The 18,083-nt window shown below is 35.3% G+C and overlaps 1 protein-coding gene across 1 annotated transcript in view; it reads right to left on the bottom strand.

Annotated features, from left to right (window-relative positions):
- The window catches only part of LOC127563238 (cytochrome P450 2J4-like), a 34,690-nt gene extending 17,551 nt beyond the window's left edge, over nt 1-17,139 (bottom strand). The window contains exons 1-3 of the mRNA XM_051999564.1: nt 16,867-17,139; nt 13,751-13,913; nt 667-816 (exon numbers count right to left, since the gene is read on the bottom strand). Of these exons, the coding sequence (XP_051855524.1) occupies nt 667-816; nt 13,751-13,913; nt 16,867-17,079 (526 nt within the window). The 5' untranslated portion in view covers nt 17,080-17,139. The remainder of the gene's footprint in view (nt 1-666; nt 817-13,750; nt 13,914-16,866) is intronic.
- Between the last annotated feature and the right edge of the window lie 944 nt (nt 17,140-18,083).

The raw sequence follows: 18,083 nt of genomic DNA, 5'->3' as shown, positions 1-18,083 counted from the left end.
AAGGCAATTGTGGTCTTTAAAACAACTAAGCAGAACTTTCCAGCTTTTCCTCCTAAACAATTTTCTCTCACCTCTCCCTCCCCATCCAGCAGCACATCTTTACTTTATGATTGTTGTCCATAACCAGCTACTGCTTAAATAGATATGAGATAATCCTTCAGGATAAAAACGGATATTCAATAAAATAAAGGATTGAAAAGCATTCTGATGAAAAGACCAGAGCTGAATAGAAGATTTAACTTTCAAAAACAAGACTCTAGAGAAGCATAAAAATGTAAACAGGAACGGGAAATCATAAAAAATGTAATAAGTACAAACTGTATACATTCCTACATGGGAAGATGATGCTGTAATTCATTAGAACTTTCTTATTATTATGGCAATTATATATATATATATATGCACATATATATGTGTCTATATATATGACACAGGTATAAGTTGAATATGAAGGGATAATATATAAAAATAAAATTAATGGGTGAGAGCAGAAAGTCCTGGGAGAAAGGGAAAGGGAAAGGTAGAATGGGAAAAAAAATATTTGCTATAAAAGAGGCAAGGAAAACCTTTTTGAGGATTAAACATCATGTGTTGGGGAGCAATGATCATTTGGACAAATGGACAATCACAAGCAAATAAAAACATCTCTCTCTGACCAGTGCTCACCTTTTTCTTCCCTGATAGCCTCAATGAGATATCTGGCCTCCTCCCGTATCCGATCTTCCAGAGTCTTCTTTCCCAAACCAAAGTTCCTTAGGGTCATTAAGGCAAATCTTCTTTGTTGTTTCCATGCTTGACCATTAGAAACTATTAAGCCTAAATAATAAGAATATTAATAATTTATATCACTATTTCAAAAGATCTATAATTATGTTGGTGTCGTAATTTCCTCTTCTAGCAATGGAATTCAATAAAATGAACACTTAAAAAAGGAACAACAACAAAAAAACACCTATTATGTGCTAAACATTGTGTTGGATATACAAAGGTAAGAACCAAACAATTCTTGATACCGAGGAATTCACCCAATTAGGGAAACAGGAATGTATTGAGAGAAATGGAAAGGACGAACTGGAATGGTATAAATTATCTGCCAAAAAAGAGGTAAGAAAAAAATCTTTACAATGGATAAGAAGAGGAAAAGGAGAGGTGGAGTGAGTGAACCTTATTCTCATCAGAATTAACTCAAAGAGGAAATAACATACATATTCAATATGGGTATAGAAATCTATCATATTCTGCAAGATAGTAAGAGGGGGATGGGAAATAGGAAGGGAAGAATAAAAGAGAAGCATATTAGGGGAGGGAGTAGTCAGTAGCAATACATTTTTGAGGAGGGATAGAGTGAAAGGAGAAATAAAATAGAATAAATGGAGGGAAATACAGTTAACAATAGTAATTGTAAAAATAATTTTGAAGCAAGTTTCCCTAATAAGGCCTTATTTATCAAATATAGAGAAAACTGGCTCAAATTTATAAAAAATAAGAACCATTCCACAATGATCAAAATATATGATTTATGCACAAAGAACTAAACATTCATGCATAACCTTTGACCTAAAAATATCACTATTATACATGAATTCCAAATATATATATATATATTAAGGAAAAGGACCTATATGCACAAAAATATTTATAACATCTCTCTTTTCAGGGCAATAAAATAAAAGGAAATTGAGGGGATGCCTATCAATTGGAAAATGGCTGAATATATTATGGTATGTGATTAGGATGTAATATTATTATTCTATAGGAAATAATGAGCAAGATGTTCTCAGAAAAATCCTGAAAAGTTCTCCATGAGCTCAAGGAAAGTGAAATGTCCTGTATACAAAAAAAAAAAAAAATCAATATATTGGGATGCCCAGTTCTAATGACTGTGCTCAGCACGGTCTCAGCAGTACAATGATTCACTACTATTCTGAAAGACTTCTGATGAAAAACCCTGTCCTTACTCAAAGAAGGAACTAATTCTGTCTGAATAATATATACATACACTCTCTCTCTCTCTATCTCTCCATATATATATATATATATATATAGTGGCTCTTCTTTGTCCTTGGGGAACATATTGTGTCTGAATAATATATATATATTCTCTCTCTCTCTCTCTCTCTTTTCTTGAGGATTTTTGTGATTTTTGTTTTGTTCTATGGCAGGAGATCTATGTTTTCTTTCACAACATGACTTTTATAAAATTATTTTGCATAACTTCACACATATATTTTTTAATGGGCTGAGAGTAGGGATAAGAATTTAGAACTCAAAAGTTTTAAAAACAAATGCAAAAAAAATTGCTTTAAATGTAACTGGGGAAAATATTATAATAAATAAATAAAAGGGAAAAATCTATATGCTTTAATCTATATTCAGTCTCCATAGCTCTTTCTCTGAATGTGGATGGCACTTTCCATCACAAATCTATTGTAATTGCCTAGAATCATTGTTGAAAAGAGACAAGTCCATAATACTTGATCATCACATAATCTTGTTACTGTGTACAATGTGATTCTGTTCTGCTTTAAGAAGTGGCTGTAATCTTTTGGTTGATGTTTTATGTAACATATTTACATCAATATTTATTAGGAAAATTAGTCTATAATTTCTTTATCAGTTTTGGTTCTTCCTGCTTTAGGTATCAGCATCATATCTGTGTCATAAAATGAATTTTATAGGACTCCTCTCATTTTTTTCAAATATTTTATATAATTGGAATGAATTGTTTGTTAAATGTTTTGTAGAATTCACATGTAAATCCATCTGGCTCTGGAGATGTTTTTTTTTTTAATTTTTTATTTAATAATTACATTATATTGACACTCGTTTCTGTTCCGATTTTTTTTTCCCTCCCTCCCTCCACCCCCTCCCCTAGATGGCAAGCAGTCCTTTATATGTTGGATATGTTGCAGTATATCCTAGATACAATATATGTTTGCAGAACCGAACAGTTCTCTTGTTGCGTAGGGAGAATTGGATTCAGAAGGTATAAATAATCCGGGAAGAAAAACAAAAATGCAGATAGTTTACATTCGTTTCCCAGTGTTCTTTCTTTGGGTGTAGCTGCTTTTGTCCATCATTTATCAATTGAAACTCAGGTCTCTTTGTCAAAGAAATCCACTTCCATCAAAATATGTCCTCATACAATATCGTTGTCGAAGTGTATAATGATCTCCTGGTTCTGCTCATTTCACTTAGCATCAGTTCATGTAAGTCTCGCCAGTCCTCTCTGTATTCATCCTGCTGGTCATTTCTTACAGAACAATAATATTCCATAACATTCATATACCACAATTTACCCAGCCATTCTCCAATTGATGGGCATCCATTCATTTTCCAGTTTCTAGCCACTACAAACAGGGCTGCTACAAACATTTTGGCACATACAGGTCCCTTTCCTTCTTTAGTATTTCTTTGGGATATAAGCCCAATAGAAACACTGCTGGATCAAAGGGTATGCACAATTTGATAATTTTTTGGGCATAATTCCAGATTGCTCTCCAGAATGGTTGGATTCGTTCACAACTCCACCAACAATGCATTAGTGTCCCAGTTTTCCCGCATCCCCTCCAACATTCATCATTATTTTTTCCTGTCATCTTAGCCAATCTGACAGGTGTGTAGTGGTATCTCAGAGTTGTCTTAATTTGCATTTCTCTGATCAATAATGATTTGGAACACTCTTTCATATGAGTGGTAATAGTTTCAATCTCATCCTCTGAAAATTGTCTATTCATATCCTTTGACCATTTATCAATTGGAGAATGGCTTGATTTCTTATAAATTTGAGTCAGTTCTCTATATATTTTGGAAATGAGGCCTTTATCAGAACCTTTAACTGTGAAGATGTTTTCCCAGTTTGTTGCTTCCCTTCTAATCTTGTTTGCATTAGTTTTATTTGTACAAAGGCTTTTTAATTTGATGTAATCGAAATTTTCTATTCTGTGATCAGTAATGGTCTCTAGTTCATCTTTGGTCACAAATTTCTTTCTCCTCCACAAGTCTGAGAGATAAACTATTCTATGTTCCTCTAATTTATTTATAATCTCATTCTTTATGCCTAGGTCATAGACCCATTTTGATCTTATCTTGGTATATGGTGTTAAGTGTGGGTCCATGCCTAATTTCTGCCATACTAATTTCCAATTATCCCAGCAGTTTTGATCAAATAATGAATTCTTTTCCCAGAAGTTAGGGGCTTTGGGTTTGTCAAACACTAGATTGCTATAATTGACTATTCTGTCTTGTGAGCCTAGCCTTTTCCACTGATCCACTAATCTATTTCTTAGCCAGTACCAAATGGTTTTGGTGACTGCTGCTTTATAATATAATTTTAGATCAGGTACAGCTAGGCCACCTTCATTTGATTTTTTTTTTCATTAATTCCCTTGAGATTCTTGACTTTTTATTGTTCCATATGAATTTTGTTGTTATTTTTTCTAGATCAATAAAATATTTTCTTGGAAGTCTGATTGGTATAGCACTAAATAAATAGATTAGTTTAGGGAGTATTGTCATCTTTATTATGTTCGCTCGGCCGATCAAGAGCACTTAATATTTTTCCAATTATTTAAGTCTGACTTTATTTGTGTGGAGACTTTTTTATAATTTTGCTCATATAATTCCTGACTTTCCTTTGGTAGATAGATTCCCAAATATTTTATGGTATCAACAGTTATTCTGAATGGAATTTCTCTTTGTATCTCTTGCTGTTGGGTTTTGTTGGTGATGTATAAAAATGCTGAGGATTTATGGGGATTTATTTTGTAGCCAGCTACTTTGCTAAAATTATGAATTATTTCCAATAGCTTTTTGGTAGAATCTCTGGGGTTCTCTAGGTATACCATCATATCATCTGCAAAGAGTGATAGTTTGGTTTCCTCATTGCCTACTCTAATTCCTTTTATATCTTTCTCGACTCTTATTGCCGAGGCTAGTGTTTCTAATACGATATTAAATAATAATGGTGATAGTGGGCAGCCTTGCTTCACTCCAGATCTTACTGGGAAAGGTTCCAGTTTTTCCCCATTGCATATGATGCTTACTGATGGTTTTAAATATATGCTCCTGACTATTTTAAGGAAAAGTCCATTTATTCCTATGCTCTCAAGTGTTTTTATTAGGAATGGATGTTGGATTTTATCAAATGCTTTTTCTGCATCTATTGAGATGATCATGTGGTTTTTGTTTGTTTGGTTATTGATATAGTCAATTATGCTAATAGTTTTCCTAATATTGAAACAACCCTGCATTCCTGGTATAAATCCTACTTGGTCATAGTGTATTATCCTGGTGACAATTTTCTGTAATCTTTTTGCTAATATTTTATTTAAGATTTTAGCATCAATATTCATTAGGGAGATTGGTCTATAATTTTCTTTCTCTGTTTTCAGCCTACCTGGTTTAGGTATCAGTACCATATCTGTGTCATAAAAGGAGTTTGGTAGGACTCCTTCAATCCCTATTTTTTCAAATAGTTTATATAACATTGGAGTTAATTGTTCTTTAAATGTTTGGTAGAATTCACATGTAAATCCATCTGGTCCTGGGGATTTTTTCTTAGGGAGTTGATTGATAGTTTGTTCTATTTCTTTTTCTGAGATGGGACTGTTTAGGATATTTACTTCTTCCTCTGTTAGTTTGGGCAAGCTGTATTTTTGGAGGTATTTTTCTATTTCATTTAAGTTGTCGAATTTATTGGCATAAAGTTGGGCAAAGTAACTCCTAATTATTGCTCTAATTTCCTCTTCGTTAGTGGTGAGTTCTCCCTTTTCATTTTTAAGACTAACAATTTGATTTTCCTCTTTCCTTTTTTTTTATCAGATTTACTAAGGGTTTGTCTATTTTGTTGGTTTTTTCATAGAACCAACTCTTAGTTTTATTAATCAATTCAATAGTTTTTTTACTTTCAATTTTATTGATCTCACCTTTTACTTTTAGAATTTCAAGTTTAGTGTTTGACTGGGGGTTTTTAATTTGTTCCTTTTCTAGCATTTTTAATTGCAAACCCAATTCATTGACCTTCTCTTTCTCTATTTTATACAAATAGGCCTCTAGAGATATGAAATTTCCCCTTATTACCGCTTTGGCTGCATCCCATACATTTTGGTATGATGTCTCATTATTATCGTTTTCTTGGGTGAAGTTATTAATTATGTCTATGATTTGCTGTTTCACCCAATCATTCTTTAGTATGAGATTATTTAGTTTCCAATTATTTTTTGGTCTACTTCCCCCTGCTTTTTTGTTGAATGTAATTTTCATTGCATCGTGGTCTGAAAAGGATGCATTTACTATTTCTGCCTTACTACATTTGAGTTTGAGGTTTTTATGTCCTAATATATGGTCAATTTTTGTATAGGTTCCATGAACTGCTGAAAAGAAAGTGTATTCCTTTCTGTCTCCATTACATTTTCTCCAGAGATCTATCATATCTAACTTTTCTAGTATTCTATTTACCTCTTTGACTTCTTTCTTATTTATTTTGTGGTTTGATTTATCTAATTCTGAGAGTGCAAGGTTAAGATCTCCCACTATTATAGTTTTACTATCTATTTCTTCTTGCAGCTCTCTTAGTTTCTCTTTTAAGAATTTAGATGCTACCCCACTTGGTGCATATATGTTTAATATAGATAGTGCTTCATTATCCATGCTACCCTTTAGCAAGATATAGTGTCCTTCCTTATCTCTTTTAATTAGGTCAATTTTTACTTTAGCTTGATCTGAGATCAGGATGGCTACCCCTGCTTTTTTGACTTCACCTGAAGCATAGTAGATTTTGTTCCAACCTTTTACCTTTAACCTGCATGTATCTCCCCGCTTCAGGTGTGTTTCCTGTAAACAACATATTGTAGGATTCTGGCTTTTAATCCATTTTGCTAACCGCTTCCTCTTTATGGGGGAGTTTACCCTGTTCACGTTTATGGTTAGAATGACCAATTCTGTATTACTTGTCATCTTGTTAACCCCGGTTTATGCTTTCCTCCCTTCTTTCCCCTTTCCCCCCTTCCAAGTATTAAGCTTGTGAGCACCCCTTGCTTCTCACAGCCCTCCCTTTTTAGTATCCCTCCCCCCGCCTTAGAGTTCCTCCCCTATCTTACCCCTTTCCCTCCCAGTTCCCGTATTCCCTTCCGCTTAGCTTATTCCTTCCCTTTCCACTTTTCCCTTCTCGCTTTTCAATGAGATGGGAGAAGTTTCACCATAGATTGAATATGTCTTAAGATTTTTCACTTAAAGCCAATTCTGAAGGCAGTAAGATACCCACTATATTCATCCCCCTCCATTCTTTCTCTCAGATATAATAGGTTTCCTATGCCTCTTCATGAGATGTACTACCCCCACTTTACCCTTTTTCTGGTACAATGTCCTTTCCACATCAATTTCTAGAACAAGGTATACATGTATTCTTTATACATCTATATAGTCAAAATATAGTTCCCAAGATTAATCTTTACCTTTTTAGATTTCTCTTGAGTTCTATATTTGTAGATCAAACTTTTTGTTAAGTTCTGGTTTTTTCATCAGAAATAGATGAAATTCGCTTACTTCGTTGAATGTCCATCTTCTTCCCTGGAAAAAGATGCTCATTCTCGCTGGGTAAGTTATTTTTGGTTGCATACCAAGTTCCTTAGCCTTTCGGAATATCATATTCCAGGCCCTTCGATCTTTTAATGTGGATGCTGCCAGATCCTGGGTGATCCTTATTGTGGTTCTTTGATACTTGAATTGGGTTTTTCTAGCCGCTTGCAATATTTTTTCTTTCATCTGAGGGTTCTGGCATTTGGCCACTATATTCCTTGGTGTTTTGATTTTAGGATCCCTTTCAGTGGGTGATCGATGAATCCTTTCAATGTTTATTTTTTCCTCTGTTCCTATGACTTCTGGGCAGTTCTCTTTGATAATTTCCTGGAAGACAGTGTCCAGGCTCTTTTTTTTATCATGTTTTTCTGGGAGTCCAATGATTCTCAGATTGTCTCTCCTGGATCTGTTTTCCAGGTCTGTTGTCTTCCCCAGAAGGTATTTCACATTTTTCTCCATTGTTTGATTTTTTTGGATTTGCTTGACTGATTCTTGACTCCTCGAGTCATTCAATTCCACTTGTTCAATTCTGATTTTCAGTGAAGTATTCTCTTCACTCACTTTTTTAAAATCTTTTTCTAATTGTCCAATTGAGTTCTTTTGTTCTGTGGAATTTTTTTCCATTTTGCCAATTTTGTTTTTTAGAGAGCTGTTTTCTGTTTCCAGTTCACTAATCCTATTTTTCAAGGATTTTACTTCTTTATCCACTCTCTCTTTAACTGATTTCTCCAGGCTCTTTTCCCATTTTTCTTCTAGCTCCCTTGTGAGAGCCTTTTTAATCACTTCTATGAGGTTCATCTGTGCTGAGGAACAGACGATCTCCTCCTTTGGGGATTCACCTGGGGACTGCCTGTTTTTAGTCTCCTCAGGATTTAGAGTCTGCTCTCTATCTGTATAGAAGCTGTCAAGGGTTAAAGTCCTCTTCAGCTTCTTGCTCATTCTGTCTATTAATCAGAGACAAACTACCAAAGAAAAACAGAAAAAACTGGAGTCTTTCTTTTGGGGGGGGGGGGGGGCTGGGTGTGTTATTGAGCTTCCTCTACAGACTGCAGGGGGCAGCAGTGAGGCAATAGCAGGACTGTGCTGCGCCTGCGCTCTGAGATCCCAAAGCGTGCTGAGTCACTGAGGGGGGGGAAGGGGGAGGCGGCCAGGTCCTGAGAGACTCCAGCTGTTTGGGGTTGTATTCTTCAGCCCCGGTGTTTTTAGCTTCTCTGCTGGGCTGTTGACTTGCTGCTGGAGCAAAGTATCCAAAGCTGTAGCGAAGCTCTCCCTGCAGAGACGGCTACGATCACTCTCCACCCCCTCTCCAGTCTGCTCCTGTGCCCTCACTGCCGCTGCCCGCCGCCTGCGCCCGATCTAAAACCGCCCCAGCCCTCCAGTAAAGACAGACCTTTCTTGGCGGATCTCAAGGATGGCTTCTCTTGGTAACTATTTGTGGGTTTTTTTTCAGTCAAGCATTGATTCAGAGGCTTGTAATGAAATGGATAGTGAGAGAAAGCATGGAGCTTATGCAGCTGTGAGCCTCCTCTCCGCCATCTTAACCAGAAGTCTGGAGATGTTTTTTTACAGAGCTCAATACTGGCTTGTTCAATTTCTTTTTCTAAAATGGAATTATTTAAATAATTTATTTCCTCATCTGTTAATGTGGGTAATCTATATTTTTATATGTATTCATCTATTTTATTTAGATTCTCAGATTTATTGGCATACAATTGTGCAAAATAACTCTTTCCCATGTTATTTTTAAAAGATTCTATGAATAAATATTTCATCTTGCTATAATTCCAAGACTCAACTATTAGACAACTCTCCTGATATCTAGATTTTTAAAGGATATTTTAAAAATTCTTTCAAAAAGAATTTCATTAATATATATATTTTTTCAAAATGTTTATATAAAGGGCTGAAACTCTGTATCATTGATTTAATCCTACAACAATGGTTATCTATGTGAATTCTCTAGTTCAATATGATTGAATTAATCCTAAAACAAGGTATTAACTCAGTAGAATTAAAATAATGATAATACTTAGTATAATTCTACAAGGTGACACCTATTCTACAAGATTGATACCTATGATGATGTACTTATAATAGAGTATATAAGAGCTAAGGGATCTGGGAGAGGAGATAGACTTCAAGATAGAGACTGTCCTGGTGGCTCTCCTGTCATCTTTGATCAACTAGCAGGTAAAGGTTAGCACAGATTAATTACCCTTTGACAGCATATATGAGCAAATTGCTGCTGCTGTTGCTATCAAAGCATGGGGCACCTTCCCAGGAAATTAAGAGGGGGGAAGCCTTCAGGAAAATAGAGCAAGGTCCAAATGAACACTTTGCTGTTTTTGTGGGACTTCTGAAGATAGCTGTCATATGAACTATTGGTGAAAATGCAGTAACAGGAATAATGATAAAACAATTTGTTAAAGAAAATGTTAATGAGGTTTGTAGAAGAATTATATGGGGATTACACAAGGATGCTCCTTTAGAGGAGATTGACACTGCCACAGTAGGCAAAAATGCCTTTTATATCCATACTATGATGCAGAACATGGGAAGACAGGGTCCCTCTCGTCAAGGGACTTCCAGAGATACTCATCAGTGCTTTCAATGTGATAAAATAAGGCATCTGAAAGCTCAATGTTGACATAGAGATAGATTGAGAGGACAGGGTAGGAGAACAAGACCCAAAACTCCATATACAAAATGTAACAAGGGCTTCCACTGGGCCTCATAATATAGATTAACTCAGAAAAACTAGAGAGGGGCGGGGCTCAGCTCCAGGTCCCCAGGCAAAAAACAGGTGGGGCATGATGGCAACCAAGGTTACACCCAAGTTCAAAATTAAGACATGATCAACCACCTAAAAAGCAATCTGATGAAAGAAAGGGATTACATGATCAATCATACTGAATTAGAAAACTCACATGCTAAACTAGATAACCACTGTCTTATCAATTCTACTAAGTTAACACTTTATTGTAGGATTAAATCAATCATACAGAGTTCCTGCCCTTTACATGTTTATATTTTCCCTCTAGCCTTTCTTCCCTCTCTCCTAGATAGCCATCCCCATATAACCAGGAATATTTTCTTTCTCCTTCTTTTATACCTCACTATATTTGGAGATCTTACATCAAACCTTTATCTCTTAATTATTTAATGTAAATTCTTGTTCTGCTAATGATACATCAGTAGGATCATAGGATTCTACAATTGGAATTGGGAAAAAAATTAAACAAAACCTGAGCAAGATCTACTATGAATGCCTTATTTTACATGGAGGAAACCAAGACCCTACATTAGATAAGTGATGACAGAGAAAAAGGCAGTTTTAGGCTGACTGACTTCTAATGCAAATTAAATTTCCACCTTGTCGGGAACATAACCCAGAACTTCCCTATATATGCATAAATGTCAGTCAACAAATATTATATCTTAGGCATTGTGCTAAGCATTGGGTCATTATTATAAATTAATGTATAAGTTCAAAACTAGTAAAAAAAATCCTTGATATAAGAAATAGGAGAATTTATTATCGACAATGGCAGGCTTTCTAGAAAAGTTAAGTGTGTAAATTAATTTTTCAAAGATTTAAAGAAACTAAGGTGTGGGGGGGAAGATGAAAGATATAACATGGAATAAAGGCATGATTCCTAGGTTAGAGCTTTGGTCTTGTAGTTAAGAAGGTCTAGGTTTAAATGACTGGTATTCATGAGCTCTTGGCTTCAAGGATCTCATCTGTAAAATGGGGGTAGGAGATTGGACAGAATTAATTTTAAATTTTCTCTCAAGTTTAAATCTATGGTTCTATGACTAAATTGGGGGTGGGAGTGGGGGGATATTTGAGAAAGAGTGCCTAAACGGGGGCATATAAACACAATATTTCACAGTTAAATATGAAAAGATTGGCAGAAGAGCCATTAATGATGTGGTAAAGAATCAAAGACTCTCATAATGTCCAAATTGGAAGGATATATCAGGTTCATCCAGTCTCACAATGCTAACTCCAGCTGAGCCTTTACTATGCTTGGACAATGACTCTATTCTGTCCTTAATGACTCCTCTTCAAAGTCTTTACAATGACTTTTCCAAACCTTTTTCTTCTCTTCTTTACTACCTAGACATACTTAGGACCAATTTCTAAGCCTCCTAGTTCTCAAAGAAGATGTTATCTCATGTTTCAGTTCATGCCTTCATTCTTTAAATGTTTATGTTTATGATGAGGTCATATGAATAAAAAACCAAAAATTGATAGGCAAAGGGTAAAAAATAATGTACGTCATAAAGTGGGGTATGAAAAGGAGAACTAATATAGAAAAAGCAGGTGGGGTAGAGGACTGGTAATATAGGAACCTTACTCTCATTTGAGTTGAAAAGAAAACAATATATGCAGCTGAAATAAGTTGATAATCATATGAACTTCCAGAGAAGTGATAAAATTGGGGAATAAAGTAAAGAAGAAACTGTTAGAAGGGTATATGGATGTAAGTATAGGGGTTAGGTGAATAGACAAAAGAGAAATTTTTAAAGGTTGGACCAAAAAAAAAAAAAAAAAGAATAAAAGGGTAAAGGAAAAATAGGGGACAAGGTAAAAAGAAAGGTTAAAAAGAAAAATAGTAAAAATAAGAGAGTAATTTACAGATTGTGATTAAAACTTTGATTGTAAATGAGATAAACTCATCCATTATGTAGAAAGAAATAGCAGAATAGCATAAAAACAAATTCCACAATATGCAGTTTACAAAAACATATTTAAAGAAGAGGTATGCACACAGTGTGAAAATTGAGGATTGGAGTAAATTTGATTATGCTTCAGCTTATGGAAAAAAGGCAGGAGTAATAATTATAATCTCAGCCAAAGTTATGCTAAAATAGATTTAATTTAAAGTGATAAAAAGTGTAACAACATTTTGATAAAAATTACCATTGACAATGAAGCAATATCAATACTGCAGCTACATGTATCAAATAATGTAGCAGGTAAAATTTTAAAAGAAAAGTTTAATGAGTTAGGTACAGATAGATAATAATCTAATAGTGGGAATTTGTAATCTTCTGCACTTAAAACTAGATAATTCTAACTAGAATATAAATAAAAAAGAAGTTAAAGATGTGAGTATAGTTTTATATAAGTTAGATATAATGCATATCTGAAGAAAATTGAATGGAAATAGAAAGGAATACATTTTTTTTCCCTTAGTATGGTAACTTTATAATAATTGACTGTATATTATCCAAAAAATAGTCAAAAGCAGAAAAGCAAAAATATTAAAAAGTATATTTTTCAGATCATAAAACATAAATTTCCGTTTTATAAAGGTGCAAGGAAATATAAATTAAAAACTAATTGCAGAAACAAATGACCTAATTTTAAAGAATATGTGGCTAAAGACAAATCATAGAAACAGTTAATAATTTCATTAAATGGAATGACAATAATGAGACAACATATCAAAACATATAGGACTCAGTAAAAGCAATGGTTAGAAGAAATATATATATATATATGTATATATATATATATATATATATATATATCTTTACATTCTTAGACATCAATAAATTAGAGAAAGAACAGATTGATAAATCTCATAAAAACTCAAAAAAGAATAAATTAAAAAGCCCCAACTAAACACTAAATTGGAAATCCTAAAAAGTAAAGATACAATTAATAAAACTGAAATAAAAGAACCATTGAATTAAAAAAATAAAACTAGAAATTCATTTTATGAAAAAATAAAATAGATTTTAAATGGTTAATGTAATTAAAAAGAGGGAGAAGAAAATTAAATCACTCTCAGTAAAAATTAAAATGGCTAAGACAAGAAGTTGTTTTTTTTCCCCTTCTTGTAAGAGGCTTTTAAACACTTGAAGAAAGTTATCATTCCTCCTTTCACATAAATCCACAAAGCTCCAACTGATCCTTCTATAGGATGAATCTGAACCCCTTCACCATTGTCATCACCCTTCCCCTCAATCCTATTGCTCTTTCCCATCTCCCCGACATGAAAGAGAATTCAAAGGCCAATTTTTTCTATCTTATTTCTTCTAGTCACAAGCCACATATAATCGTTTGACTCTTTCAGTGTGGTGAAGGGCAAAAGTCAAAGATATCTTTCAAAGAATCCTAGAGATGAAAAAAAAAATTATCATAATTCAAAGAACTCACCAAGTGACTTAAATACATGTGAGTGGACAGGAACTTGAGGTCGATCTATAAACACCTGGGCTTGGTTAAGCAAAACCTCCTTGATCAGTGGCAATCCAGAAACCATCATAAAAGAAAGATTGCCCAAATATATGCAGAAAATATTTCCATATTTCTTACAAAGCTGAAAAACAATTAGAGATGAGAACTTCCAGTGCCTTTCAAGCTTTTGTGTGTGTGTGTGTGTGTGTGTGTGTGTGTGTGTTTTGTTTTGTTTTGTTTTTGTTTTTTTAGTCTATATGATTATCAAATGACATTCTAGCAATGTGAAACAGCAGTTCTGATGGAGTCCACTCAATCCAATCGGATCCAGTTTCACTGAATTCAGATCAGTTAACCCCAAGAAACAATGAAAATTCAACTATATTCCAAATGCTGTTTTAGGAACTCAACAGACTGTCACAAATCCCAGATAGTTCCTTTGAGGAAATGAAATTGAATGAAAATGATCTGTGTATGTATAAATAAACACAGAATATATTAAAAAAAATTCTAAGTTATTTCAGGGGACACTAGCACCTAGGAGAGTTCAGGAAGGTTTCTTATAGAAAATGGCTCCCTGAAGCTGAGTTTTGATGGAACCTGGGAATATCAAAAGATTCAAGGGGAAAGGGAGTATATTCCAGGTTCGGAAGTGAATACAGCCTTAAAGGGAGCATGCTAGACTAAGAATGCATGACAAAGAACAATTCAGAGCACAACGTGTGGAAATGACTCAGAGGTCAACACTAACTGGAGTTCTTTGGAGTGCGTAGAATGTAAATTCCCAGAGGGCAGGGAAAATTTATTTTTGCTTTCTTAATCCCCAGCACCTAGTAGTCTCCAATACATAGCAAGGATTTATGAAATGCTAATTGTTGATTTATTGATTTGGTCTTTCACCCACTGACATCAAAGGCCTTTAAAAATGGAATAAGGGTCTTTGTCAGAGCCCAAAGGAAAAATCAAACAATGTTGTTGCCAACATGATTATGAGTTTTTCTTAATAAAGCTAAGCAAGGCTAAGCTTCAATTTAACAAGGCTTCTTTTCAGGTAACAGGCACTCTAATAGTTTTGTCAGTACACTCTTATCTGAAGCCATCACAGCTCAGTAGGGCCCAAGAATGCTGGTCTTCTGCTTCAACAGCAGTAAAGGAGTTCAGGTTGATAGCATATGGTTAGTTCAGAAGCTAGGGATGTTTAGATTTCCCAAAAAGAACTGACGTTAGGGATAAGATAGAATAAGGGTTTATAACATGAAATCTAGTAAGATATGGATTCAGATTCTACCTTTGATCTAGCCCACCAGGAACCACGAACTTAAGCTTTTCCAATATTTAGTTTCTCCACATGTAACAACTTTCTCAAAGGGGTATATTTGAGGATCAAATGGGATAAGTTCTCTAATAATAGGTTGTTTTGAGAATCAAATTGCATAATAATGCATGGAAAATTCTTTACAAATGTGCAAGGAGCATGTTGGTCTTACCTGGGAGGCAGCATGAGATATCGAATAAAGACCCAGCATCAGCACCAGTATCAGCATCATAAAAACTTGGGTTCAAATCAGACCCTGGCCCATGTCAGCTTTATGACTCTTGACAAGACACTTAATTTATGAATGTCCCAAGGAGGCTGTCTCCACTGGGTTAAATCTGGATCTGTGCTTGGCCCTGGACTGTATAACATTCTGAAGGGACTCCAGTAAAGGCACAGATGGGATGCTAATCTGATTTGCAATTAACATTTAGTCAGGAAGGATAGCTGGGTGATGAAGTTAACCAAAAAAAAAATTAATGGACCACTAGTCAGGCTGAATGGAATAAGATGAAATTCAAATTCAAAAGATAAATGTAAAGTCTCACATTCAAATGCAAAAAAAAATTCTCAAAAATTCACTTGCTCTGAAAAAGATCTAAGTTCTGACTACTTGGTTTTCTTTTCTTTTCTTTTTTTTTTAATTTTGATTACTGAGTTTTATTATAATCCATTTCTTATATAAAGTCCTACTTTATGCATTTAATACCATGATTTTGATGGAGTGTCCATTGAATTTCATCAGAGTGCCAGAGGGGTCTAGGACATAAAAATAGGTGAAACAATCCTTATATAGGGTTTGAATAGAATGGATCGAATATAAGTCCACAGTGTGATATGTTAAAAAATTCAGTTAGTGTCTGGTAAACTTAATTGAAAGAATAACTGGGATGTTGGCAGCACAATACCAATACCCATAATTGATCGACAAGGCAACAGAACCTAAGAAACTTCACATAATTTGACCAAAATCTTAAGATCTAGGTCATGTACGATGGCTTCTTAACTTTTCATAAATATGTATGTGTGTGTGTATTGTTGCTGTCCTTTTGTCTGTCTAGTTCATCCTATTGATCCCATCTCAGATAAGTTTTTAAATGCATAAAATAAAATAAATAGGATTAAATAAAGGAAACCAAGAATATTAAAGTGCAGTGACCACAAGATATTTTAAACTAAAATTCAATGGCCCAGTATAAGCACCTCTGTTTCTAGAGTTTGAAGGGACCTCAGAGGCTGCCCATACAATTTCTGCCAGTCGGACTAGTAATTAATAAACATTTATTTATTCATTATTGTATGCCAGCTACTGTGCTAAGCCCTGGAATACAAAAAAAAAAAAAAGCAGTCTCTCAAGGAGCTCACCTATCCTTTTCTTTATATATATATAGTAATAACAGCTGACATTTATCTAATGATTAATGGGTGGCCCTCAATGTGCAAAAGACTTTGCAATTATTATCTCATTGGAACAGATTCACAAAAAATGAGTTAGAAGGGATTGCAGTAGGCATCTAATCCTGACCATGCACAAAAGGAAAGTCCCCACATGTAAGGAGTTCCACCAGGTCCCCTAAGTCAGAATGGGGGTGTGAACCCAACCCTTGGTGCCCCAACCCAGAGTTCTTTCCCATTGCAAAAGGCTGCTTCCTAGGTAGGGCCAGAGCAGGGATGGACACCTAGTTTAGGGCTGCCCACCCCAGCACAAACCCAGCACATGCCCCTATTCCTGTGCCTTGTTCATAGCCAGTGGATTCTCTCCTTCCATCTCAGTCCTTACCTCTTGGATGGTGATTTGAGGGGATTTGAAGTCCATCTGGAGGAAGTTGCCCAATATGGGCAGCCCCGGAGGGCCAGGGGGGTAGTTTAGATGTTTCCTCCTGCTCTGCAGATAATGTGCCAGGATCAGGACGATGGCAGAGAGCAGAAGGAGGTTCTGTAGGGAGGCTCCTTCCCAAAGAGAAGGGATCATGTTTCCCAGAGAGAGCTGCATCTTTCTCAGCTCTAGCAGGAAAGCCAGACAAGCCAAACTCCTCCTCCCTCTTCTCTTCCTGATATGGGGCTCCCGGAAGCAATGTTCTATACTTCAGCTGTGTTTATCTCCGTAGAGCTGCTCCCTGGGCTCGTTTTATTGGCCACCCAGGGAGAGTGCCAGCCTCTGCCCTGTGCCCCAGCCCTCTGCCCTCTTCCAAGGCCCGCCTTCTGGGAGCAAACAACACCCACTCCACAGAAGAGAACGCCAGGCTTATCAGCTGGGAACCAGATAGACAACCTGGTGAGAGAGACCTGGGGAGGCTCCATAGACAGACAACTCCACCCAGTGAGCCCCAAATCACAGGGCAAGAGCTTTTGGGCAAGAAGGGACCCAGAACCTCAGCCTTTGTTTAGAAGAGCAGCAAGGTGGGATCCAGAGAGACCAGGAAACCAACAAGATCCCATCTCTCCTTGTAAGTTTCAGAACATTCACTGTAACCTGCTCAGCTGGCTCAGTCAGAACTCTTCTCCCTATTTATTGTAAACTGACTCCAAATTAGCTTGGGAACTAACTTAGAGGGGCTCTAAAATTAGAGTTCACAGACCCTGCGGAGTATGTGGTTCGATTTCAGTCAGTCTGTGAACTTGACTGGAGAAAATAATTTCAACTTTGTTGGAATAATTAAAATTCCAAAAGATTTGAAATGAACTGAAATAAAATCACTATGAAGTTTTAATAATTGAAATAAAATTCTAATGTGATTGGAATAAAGTGGAATCATTTGAATAAAATCCCAATATAATTGAAATAATCAAAATAAAATTTGGATCATATTGTAATGAAATTCCATTATAATTGAAATTAAATTTCAATACAAGTAGAAAAAAGCAGGAATACATTGGAATAACTGAAATGATGAAATAAAATTCCAATATATTTCAAAATAATTAAAATTTTCATTTGAAATCTTATGTATCTTATTTTTGACATTTAATGCAGGGGCTTCAGCAGACTTCACAATC

Source organism: Antechinus flavipes, chromosome 4 (genome assembly GCF_016432865.1).
Source record: "Antechinus flavipes isolate AdamAnt ecotype Samford, QLD, Australia chromosome 4, AdamAnt_v2, whole genome shotgun sequence".
Classification (NCBI taxonomy): Eukaryota; Metazoa; Chordata; class Mammalia; order Dasyuromorphia; family Dasyuridae; genus Antechinus; species Antechinus flavipes.
Note: the sequence above shows the minus strand (reverse complement) of the source record. Positions and strands in the feature narration are given on the sequence as shown.